Here is an 11675-nt window from a genome sequence, read left to right as displayed (position 1 = left end):
GGCAAAGCTAAGAATTAAATGGGTCATGTTACAATGCTGTTAGTAACTTGAAGCAGAAAGGTGAGGCATGGTGGTATTTGAGAATAGAAAAAAAAATTCCATCATAACTATTAATGCTGATTTATTCTCTTTGGGTCTTGAGTTTAAAAGATGTTGGTCTCTATGATATTTTTTCTTTTCACTAACATTTTACTTCTCAAAAAAACAATACTGTATCTTGAGATTTAAAAACAAAGGTGTTGGTTTTCATTTTCTTTAAAATTATGTACAGAAATAAACTCTAAGGAAATTTTTAGTTAACTAATTTAAATATGACTTTTTTTTTAAGCAAACTTGCTGCTGATGTAATTTTGAAAACTCTTGATTTAATGAACAGACTTAAACATTTAGTTCCTGGTATGGAAGTAAGCTTCTACAAAATCCTTCAGGTGAGTTTATATTCTTTAAATAATTGTAGTTATTCATATGTAAATGCTTCCTAATATATGTTTTTGTTTTAAAATTCTTAATTTTTAGATTATTTTCTTAGAATTGACATCAGAATAAAGCTTAAAGTTAATTGTTTTAAGTAGCTATAATCTTACTACACAGTTATGTTACACTTTTGCAGAGACTGAATGTAAGTGCTCCTGGTTCTAATGTACAGAATATTCATGATAGCGGCAGTTCTTAAGCCTTTTTCTTTTTTGTGTCCTACTTCAGTTTTCTTCACTTATTTTTGTTGACGTTATGGTGATGAGGGGAGTGGTATTTGTTTGAGTGTTTAGTTTGAGTTGATGAGGTAGGATATTAAGGAGGTAGGGGAGACATTTGGAAGGACTTGATTATGAATGATAAGATTCGAGAGGCTGTGCAGAAAATAGCTAACTCACAAATGTAAATGATAGTAGCTGAATAAGAGCTCTAGATGTTTACCTTGGTATCCACAAAACCTGCTTTATAATAGATATTTAACAACAACGTGAGCATTAAGTTACTATAATAAGTTAACAAAGATGGTTCTCATGTCTCCATAGACATGGTAGAAGCCAAAACTGAAACCTTAGGCTGGGGCCACTTGTACACTGTAAGAGCATAATGCTTAAGAGACAGGGTACTTGTACACTTTAAGAGCATAATGCCTAAGAGACAGGATTTAGTTATTGACTCCACTACTTATTAGTCACTGCAGACTTGAGCCAGTTATTTTGCCTCTCTGAGCTCCAGGTTCCTGACTACAAAATGCAAATAATGATCCCCCTCCATGAGAGCAATTATGGTAGGTTACCATGGGGATTACAAAGATAAAGTCCAGCTCTTATCATGGTTCTGTGGCATTAGATTATATTTGAATACCTATAAGACACTCAACATTGTACTAGTAAAATGTTGATCGTTATAAAGGATTCATGTTCTAATGTTTTTCTCAAACTGATTTTATGTCAGTTCGTAGGAGATTTTTTTCATAATAGATGATTTGGGGCTTACAGTATTAATATAAAATATTTACTGACATGAAGGACTTATACTTTATAATTGTTTTAGTTACTAAATTAAAAAAATATATTGAGTTCATTTGAATTTTACTTTAACTTTTAAATTTAATTTGCAAATGATTAGCCAGTTTTTCTTTTAAATGGTAGCTAGGAAAAGAAAATAATTTAAACTATTAGTCAGTTGTAGTCAGATGTTAAATTCCTCAAAATATTTAAGACATGATTTTCATAGGCACAGTCAAAAACACTCAAAATCTTTGCCAGATTTTTGAAGCTAATGTTAGTATTGATTGCTAAAACAATTATAACAAGGTAAAAACTAATAAATACATTCAAACATTAGATAGAAACACTTTAGACTTCGCCTAATATTATTTTATGATTTTCTCTGTTTATTCACCTTACTCTAAAAGACCTGACATTATTTATTCTTTCTGCCTCTTGTTTTCTGGTTTCTGATTTGCTTAGGATCCACGCCTGATAACTCCCTTGGCTTTTGCTTTAACATCAGATAATAGAGAACAAGTCCAGTCTGGATTGGGAATATTATTGGAAGCTGCTCCACTGCCAGATTTTCCTGCTTTAGTGTGAGTTGTCATCATTTGCAGTATATCTCTTATAGTGCTGGAAAATCCTGCTGTGTTTCTTTAATAGGACTCAATACAGCCCGGTTAGAAAATTAGTGAACTGAAGACTTCATTGTAACAGTAATTTTTCAAGTAATTAAAATTTGATTCCAACTGAAAAGACCAGGTATATGTATACTCAGGGAAAACCTAGATCCAGATGGTTAAATATGTTATGCAGCTCCTGTCTCTCACCACTTCTTTTTAATGTAGTAGACTCGGACTAAGCTTACATCCTACCAGTTTTAGTTCCTCCCTTCAAAAAGCTTTTCCTAAGTCTAAGCATCACTGTCATTGACCAAATCCGGTCATTTGCCAAGGAGGGAGCAGGGGTAAGTAGGTAAGACATTTATACATGCGAGATGTCAGCAAACTAACCAGCAGACAGGAGCCTGTTTTTCTAAATAAATGTTACTGGAATAGGACCATATCCACTCATTTTCATACTGTTTGTATTGTCTGTCTATTTTCATGATATGACATCAGGGTTGGGAAGTTCTAACAAAGACTATATAGACAAGGAGCGAGGAACCTTTTTTCTCCCAAGGGCCATTTGATTTTTATAACATCATTTGAGGGACACACAAAATTATCAACATAAAATTAGCCTACTACGCCTAATTAGCTCACCCCTAATGCCTTTGGGGACCTTATATGGCCTCTAGGCCAGATGTTTCCCACTCCTGGATAGACCCTCAAGCCTAAAATACACTGCCTTGTCCTTTAAGAAAAAGTTTGCTAACCTCTGCTATTTTTATTAACTGACTTAGCAAACTCATTTTTCAGAAGTAACTTAAATAGTCATATATTCAGAGAGGAAGAACTACAGAAAACAAGACCTAGAGATTACTTTCTCAAAATTCCCTTATTTTTTTTTAATCCTCACCCAAAGAATGAAGTTATTTTTTCCATTGATTTTTAGAAAGAGTGGAAGGGATGGGGAAGGAGGAGGTGGAGGTGGAGGAGGAGGAGGAGAAGGAGAAGGAGAAGAGAGAGAGAGAGAGAGAAGAGAAAGAAACATTGATGTATTAGAGATACATCTATTGGTTACTTTCCGCTCTTGCCCTGACCAGGGCCAGGTATTGAACCTGCAATCCTTCGGTCCATGAGCCAACACTCTAACCATTCAGCAACTGGAGGAGGCAGAAGTCCCTTAACTTTAAAAAAAAATGTGTGTGTGTGTGTGTGTGTGTAATTTTTTTATTTTTATTTCAGGGAGAAGGAGAGAGAGAAACATCAATGATGAGAGTTATCAATCTGCTGCCCCCGGCATGCCCCCTAGTGGGAATAGAGTTCGCAACTCCGGCTTCTGACCTGACCTCTAGCTCATGGGTCGACCCTCAACCTTTAAACTACACTGGCCAGCCTCCCTTCATTTTATAATAAATATTTTTTAAGAAACAAATGGACAAATAGGGAGCTTCTCAAGTCACAAGATAGAAATGGTGATAGCCTGCTTGCTTCAGCTGTGGTAATCTGATATGAAGCAAAACCCCCACACTTCAGAATGGGAAGTTTCAGCATCACTGCAAGTGGGAGTTCATCTTCTGTATCTGTATATGTCACCTTCCCACCATTTCACTGTCTTGGCTGCCCTTGTCTTACTTGTGTTGTATAATTTTCTCTTTGGAAACTTTCAGGTGTCCATTTATATTTATTTATACCTTTGTTTACATTGCCTTAGACCAGTGATGGCGAACCTTTGGAGCTCGGCGTGTCAGCATTTTGAAAAACCCTAATTTAACTCTGGTGCCGTGTCACATATAGAAATTTTTTGATATTTGCAACCATAGTAAAACAAAGATTTATATTTTTGATATTTATTTTATATATTTAAATGCCATTTAACAAAGAAAAATCAACCCAAAAAATGAGTTCACGCATCATAGGTTCGCCATCACTGCCTTAGACAGTTTAATAAGGTGAAATTATATGATGGATGGATGAGTGGGTGGGTGTGTAGGTAGGTTTTTTTGGTGTGTGTAAATTTTATTTAAATATTTAACAGACATCTGGTAAGGGCCAGCTCTGTGGCAGGTTCTCTCCTAGGCATTTTGGACATTGCAGTGAATTAGACAGGGGGCCTTCTGTCATGATGTTTACATGCTAGTTGGGAGACAAGTAAGTTTTATAATGTGCAGATCATTATGAGTAGAGAGACCTCTATGAGGAAGAAAATTTAAAATGAGACCTGATGATAAGGAGGAACCAACACTATGCAGATCTGGTGGGACAAGTGTTCTACATAAAGCAGCAGCTTATAAAGGCTCTGAGAAAGGAATAAGACAGGATAAATAGAAGGGGTGGAATGTAAGTCAAGTTTGTGAGAACATATACTGAGGGAGAAAGAGAAAGGGTGAAGACCATAGGTAAAGGCCAGGTGATGTTACCATACCAATGGTAATGATGTTCTCACCACTATCAATAATGTTGTACTTAATTTTTACAAATAAATTCACACTCACCAACTAGTTCTAGTGCCTCCAAACCAGAGTAGTTTTATGAAGGGTTGGTAGTGGGAAAGAGTTTCCTCTAGCAAATTTAGATATTTCCCAAAATCCCACTTCATCATAGATTCCAAGATTATTTCAAAAATATTTGAAGACATATTCCCAAAAAGACCTATTCTAAAAGATTCCCCAATTCTGTACTAACTCTGTCTTCTGCTCTATTTTTATGTAATTATTTCTTACTCTTTTTGGTTCTCATTCAGACTTGGAGAAAGTATAGCAGCAAACAATGCCTATAGACAACAGGAAACAGAACATATGCCCAGAAGAATGCCTTTGCAATCATTAAATCACAGTTTTCCAACATCAGTAAAATGTTCAACTCCTCCAGTTTTGAAAGATAAAATTCCTGGATTGAACATTGAGGACTTAATAGAGAAACTTCAGTCTGGAGTGGTGGTGAGTGATAAACAGCATTATAAATGGGATTCTGCTTGCTACATATCAATGAATATCAGCCCCGATTATAACAACTTTAAATGCAGATTTGATTGATTGAAACTGTTTAAAAAGTATCAATATTCTGGAAATTTTGGAAATAAGAAAAAATCAGCCATAAGAATCCTATATTTTAATACAGCTGTCATATATCCCTACTGTTTCCCAGCCAGCCCACCCTTCCCACATCCTCAGATTAAGAAATATGTTTTAAATTCCCACAAGCATTCTAAATTTTACCCAGATATTCTTAGGCAATAGCCAGGTTAGTGAAATGTTTTGTGAATTGCCTGATACAACATTCTTTTTTTTTTTACTTGTTACTTATTACGTTTTAATGATTCTGTTTTTTAGTAGGCTTTTTTTTTTATTTTGTCAGATGTTAAAATTTTCTGATTTTTTATTCACTTGTATTAAAATTTAGGTGAAGGATCAGATTAATGATGTGAGACTATCTGACATAATAGATGTATATGAGATGAAACTGTCTACATTAGCTGTGAGTACAATCTTATTTTAACTACGTGTAACAATTAAGCTTTAATGGATGTATTCCAGTAAATGATGAAGATTAATGCAATTTTTTTTTTATAGTCCAAAGACAGCAGGCTACAAGATCTCTTGGAAGCAAAAGCTCTAGCCCTTGCACAGGCTGATAGATTGATTGCTCAATATCGCTGTCAAAGAACTCAAGCTGAGACAGAGGTGTGTATAATATAAAGACTCATCAGATGAGTAGAAAAGTAAATGAAGTAAAACATGTACAAAATATTAGTTATATCTTTGTTGCTCTGATTGAAATAAATTGTCCTTAACATTTCACATAACTATTCTGTCTTGAAACCCTTTTACCTTTAATTTTGATTACACCAGTATCTTCTGATTTTCTTTCTAATCAATGGATGTATTTTTAAAAAATCCTCACCCAAGGTTATTTTACCATTGCTCTTTAGAGAGAATGGGAGAGAGGGACAGGGAGAGAGAGAGGAAATGCGAGAGAGAAAGAAAACATCAATGTGTGAGAGACATCTTGATTGGTTGCCTCCTGCACATGTGGCCAACCGGGGGCCAGGATCAAACCTGCAACTCAGGTACATAACCTCAACTGGGAATAGAACCTGCAACCCTTCAGTGTGAGTACCAATGCTCTAAACACTGAGCCATATAGGCCTTGGCTGGATATTTCTTTTTTTATTATTACTTTTTAATTACAGTTGACATACAATATTATATTAGTTTCAAACGTACAACATAGTAATTAGACATTTATATACCCTACAAGATGGGTAACCTGATGAGTCTAGTACCCATCTAATACCATACATAGTTATGATATTATTAACTACTAGAGGCCTGGTGCATGAAATTTGTGAACTCGGGGGTCCCTCAGCCCAGCCTGCATTCTCTCGCAGTCCAGGAGCCCTCGGGGGATGTCCGACTGTCATGGAGGTGGGAGAGGCTCCTGCCACCACCGCTCCGCTCACCAGCCCTGAGCCCAGCTTCTGGCACACTGACTGACTACCAGGGGGCAGCTCCTGCACTGAGCATATGCCCCCTGGTGGTCAGTGTGTGTTATAGTGACCCGCCATTTTGTATATTAGCCTTTTATTATGTAGGATATTACCTATTCTGTACTTTATACACCTGTGACTATTTTTATAGCCGCCAATTTCTACTTAATTCCTTCAACTCCCCTCCTATATGGCAACCATCAGTTCTCTGTATTTTTGAATTTGCTTTTGTTTTGTTTATTTTGTTTTTTCTATATCCTTTATGAGACCCTAAATGTTGAGTTTTCTAAGCCCTTTGCCCTCCTTTTTTAATTTAGGTATAGTTGGCATACAATGTTATTTTAGTTTCAGGTATACAATACAGTGATTCAATATTTATAAACCTTATTATGTGATCACTACACTAAGTCTAGTAACCATCTGTCACCATGCAAAGTAACACAAATCAAAACCAGAATGAGATACATCAAAAAGTCAACAAATGACAAGTGTTATCAAGAACGTGGAAGAAAGGGAACACTCATGTACTGTTGGTGGGAGTGTAAATTGGTGCAATCATTATTCAAAAACAGTTTGGAACTCTGGCCAGTGTGGCTCATTTGGTTAGAGTATCATCCATACACCTAAAGGTTCTGGGTGTGATTGCCGGTCAGGGCACATACCTACGTTGCAGGTTCAATTCCTGATTGGGACACTGAATCAATGTCTCTCTCTCTCTAAAACCAATAAAAAACATATCTTCGGGTGAGGATAAACAAACATACAATATGGAAATTCTTCAAAAACCTGAAAATAGAACAACCATATGACCCAGCAATTCTATTGCTTGATATTTTCCTTTTCCCCTTTTTAGGTGTTCCATGGTTTCAACCTATACCAGAATGCCTATGCCCCCAAATGTATATGTAGTGTCCTTTTTCTTTTCTTTTTTTAAAAATATTTTATTGATTTTTTTTTACAGAGAGGAAGGGAAAGGATAGAGAGTTAGAAGCATCAATGAGAGAGAAACCTCAATCAGCTGCCCCCTGCCCACCCCCTACTGGGGATGTGCCCACAACCAAGGTACATGCCTTTTTACCAGAATCGAACATGGGACCCTTCAGTCCGCAGGCTGATGCACTATCCACTAAGCCTAACCTGTCAGGGCTAGTGTCCTCTTTCTTATGTACTAAATGTCTCCTTGTATTAGCTCCATTTAAATATGTATCAAATACTGCAAATTCAGCATAACCAATACTCAAGTCATCACTCTCCCTTTTTAGAATGTGTTCTTTTGTTCTGACCAGGAGGCTCAGTCAGTTAGAGCATTGTCCTGTATACCAAAAGTTTGTAGGTTTGATTCCCAGTTAGGGCACATTCCTGGTCAACGTGCTATGAGAGTCAATTGGTTGATGTTTCTCTCTGACATAGATATTTCTCTCTCTCTCTCTTATATTTTCATTCCTCCAGTATTCTTACAGTTTTGCAAACAAGAAAAATGGAAATCACAATTTACCTTCTGGAATTAGTCATTTACCACTTCCAGTTGATATTGCTTAAGTATTACTTTTTTCTGTCTTTTGTCTGTGTTCTTCCCACTGTTTGCCATGAACCTTTTCATTTTTCATATGAATCACAACAGAGTGTCTAATTAGGCTTCTTACCTTCAGTCTACTGCCCTCTTTTCAGCCATCTACTACTTACAGCAGAATTCATCTTCCTTTTATATTTGATTCTACCATCCGTTTTTCCCCCACAGTGATCCCTGAGGGTATAATCTGATTCCATCACTCCTGTGCTGAACATACTATGAAATATTTCCTGTTACGCACACCAAACAAGTCAGTACAAGACAAATGACATGGCAATCAGCTGCTGAAATATTCGCTGTTAGTATTAGTGGAGAGAAATGGTGTGCCTGCAAGTAAGGCACGTAAGGGAAATGAATGCAACACGATTATAGTAATCAGTCATTAGCAAACATTGTAGTTTGTTAATAATTATGTATAACAGGATATTGTAAAAATTAAGTTACGAATTTTTTATTAAAACGTTTCTTACATATCATTATATTGGCTGGGCTGCAAAAATATTCACTGTGGGCCGCGAGTTTGACATGCTTGCTTTAGTGGATTACCTTTGGCTCAGAGAGCATTTAAATCCCTTAGTTGGTCATGTTAGGACTCTAACCACTTCTCACTGCACACCTTGCATTTCTGTGCATTCTCTGCAGTCAGCCATATTAGATTACTTTGCTGTTTCTGGAGCTTGACAGTCTTAGGTTTCCCTGACCTTGCACTTGCTCTTCCATGTCTAGAACACCATTTCCTCTCTAACTCTTAGTAATTCTTCAGATTTTAGTTTAAATATCTCCATTTCCCAGGAAGCTACTCTGGTCTTCCTCCCGCACATGTTTAGTGATCCTTCCTCTATACATCTCAGACTACGTGAAAATTATATGACTTCATCGCTACTCTTGATGTCAGAGACTGTTTCTGTATCTAATGGGCCCTAGCGCAGTACTTGGCACTTAGTAGGTACTGAGGAAGTTTGGCATTGTGTTGTGTATGTACATTGGCCAGATTTTTATGACCGGCCAGATTATTATGACCACCCCATCAATACAATGAAATGAATTAATTATGCAAATAATAATAATAAAACCTTGAGAGTATTTGCTTAGGAAGTTTTCAATACTCATTATTTTTGGAAGTGTCAATGAAGTACTGATGGGGTGGTCTTAATAATCTGGCCACTCAGTGTATATGTAAATGAATACATTATGGGTGAGAACTTAGTGCAGTAATATGAAAATCTCAGTAGATAGAAATGGAATTTAGATAATGTAATATCACTTGTAATGAATTATAATAAAGTCTTTGATTTTTGAAAGAGGCATTAAAATCAGTGTCAAGTACCATACCTTTTAAATCTTTTTCAAGTAAAGGTATTCTAAAAAATATAAATAAATATAACCATATTTTTTATTACTTATCATGGATTTATTTTTCTTGACTGATGATGGTATATTGAGTTTTTTATAAATTCCAATAAAGAAAATTAGTGATATTAAAATCATTTTTTCTCTCTTCTCATAGCACATTCTTATATCCTATCTGTTGCACGTGACTTGAATTTATTGGAAAATTTAGTGTTTTTCTTATTTTACTGAAAAGGTTTTTTGTAAAAATAACACAAAGTAATTGAGTATTACTGCTTTACAGACTCTGTCCTGAAAGCAGAGAATGGCTTAGGTTTTTATTTGTCACTTCAAAATAAGTAGTATTTTTTTGGACCAAAGAAGGGGAAAAGTATATTTATTATTCTAGTTACTTTTCTGCTTCTTTGATGTTCTTCTTTCTTTAATTTTTTTGTCACAATTACTTTCACAATGAATCTATGTTGTGCCACTGATTATGCTAACTTAATTTTTAAATGTTTGCTTAAGCATCTGTAAATGGTTAAGATCATTTTCTCAATTCTTGCCCGAATTGCAAAAACTGAGCTGTGCAAACTTTGTGATTTAGTGTTGTCAACTAGCCCAGGAACTATACCCTTTTCATTGAGTACTATATGTAGAACTGCTTTCATCCTATATAATAAAAGGGTAATATGCAAATTGATCGAACAGCAGAACAACCGGTCACTATGATGTGCACTGACTACCAGGGGGCAGACACTTACTGCAGAAGCTGCCCCCTGGTCGTCATTGTGCTCCCACAGGGGGAGCGTCGCTCAGCCACAAGCCAGGCTGATGGCTGGCGAGCGCAGTGGCCCACCCCCGTGGCAGCGCTTAGGATGTCCGACTGCGGCTTAGGCCCACTCCCCGCGGGTAGTAGGTCTAAGCCGCAGTAGTACACCCCTGAGGGCTCCCATACTGTGAAAGGGCACAGGCCAGGCTGAGGGCTTCCCTGTCTGTCGCACATGACTTGAATTTATTGTGCCCCCCCCCTCCCCCCCCAGTGCACAAATGTCTTGTACCGGGCCTCTAGTGTAATTATAATTGTGTTCATTTTCATGAATCTGGTCATACCGAGATTATTTTGTCAGAATTATCTATTAAATAAAAACCTATGGTTGTGTCAAATTTAGAAGTAATTAAATAAAAAGTATATATGACTAATCTGTATATAATCCAATAGATGCTAGCCTATTAGATATTTGGTAAATCTTTTAAATTGTAAAAACAGCATGTTTAAATAATGATAGTGGAAAAGTCTCTATTCCATTTTCTTGAAGGCACGGACACTTGCTGGTATGTTGAGAGAAGTTGAAAGAAAAAATGAAGAGCTTGGTGCATTGCTGAAGTCACAGCAGGCTGAATCAGAAAGAGCCCAGAGTGACATAGAGCATCTCTTTCAACATAATAGGAAGTTGCAATCTGTGGCTGAAGAACATGAAATACTGACAAAATCCTACATGGAACTTCTTCAGAGGTAAATTTATAAATGTTTCTGTTTAAGATTAGAATCTATAATGAACACATAGCACTTCTTTCCTGTGGTCCTAAAATCTGTTTATAAACATTTATATCCTATACTAGAGGCCGGTGCACAAAAGTTTGTGCACTCGGGGGCGCGGGGGGGAAGAGGGTCCCTCAGCCCGGCCTGTGCCCTCTCAGTCTGGGACCCCACATGAGATAACGACCTGCTGCCTGAGGCCTGCTCCCCAGGGGATTGGGCCTAAGCTGGCAATCAGACAGCCCTCTCGCAGCCCAGCAGCCCTTGGAGGAAGCCCACTTGCCAGCGGGGAGCAGACCTAAGCTGCAGTTGGACATCCTTAGCACTGCTGAGGAGGCAGGAGAGCCTCCCACCATCACCCCTGTGCTGGCAGCCATCAGCCTGGCTTGTGGCTGAGCAGAGCTCCCCCATGTGGGAGCACACTGACCACCAGAGGGCATCTCCTGCATTGAGCATCTGCCCCCTGGTGGTCAGCGTGTGTCCTAGTGACCAGTGATTCCCAGTTGCTCTGCTGTTAGGGTCAATTTGCATATTACCCTTTTATTATATAGGATAGAGGCCTGGTGCAAGGGTGGGAGCCGGCTGGTTTGCCCTGAAGGGGGTCCTGGATCAGGGTGCGGGTCCCCACTGGGGTGCCTGGCCAGCCTGGGGGAGGGGATGATGGGTGGTTGGAGCT

The 11675-nt window shown here is 37.6% G+C and overlaps 1 protein-coding gene across 1 annotated transcript in view; it reads left to right on the top strand.

Annotated features, from left to right (window-relative positions):
* The window catches only part of KIAA1524 (KIAA1524 ortholog), a 43780-nt gene that overhangs the window by 24587 nt on the left and 7518 nt on the right, over positions 1-11675 (top strand). Inside the window, exons 11-16 of the mRNA XM_015561226.1 lie at positions 329-428; positions 1944-2062; positions 4815-5010; positions 5474-5548; positions 5644-5754; positions 10779-10975. Of these exons, the coding sequence (XP_015416712.1) occupies positions 329-428; positions 1944-2062; positions 4815-5010; positions 5474-5548; positions 5644-5754; positions 10779-10975 (798 nt within the window). The remainder of the gene's footprint in view (positions 1-328; positions 429-1943; positions 2063-4814; positions 5011-5473; positions 5549-5643; positions 5755-10778; positions 10976-11675) is intronic.

Source organism: Myotis davidii, unplaced genomic scaffold, assembly GCF_000327345.1.
Source record: "Myotis davidii unplaced genomic scaffold, ASM32734v1 scaffold16, whole genome shotgun sequence".
In the NCBI taxonomy this organism is placed as follows: Eukaryota; Metazoa; Chordata; class Mammalia; order Chiroptera; family Vespertilionidae; genus Myotis; species Myotis davidii.
The sequence above is the reverse complement of the archived record's forward strand: the minus strand, read 5'-3'. Positions and strand labels throughout refer to the sequence as shown.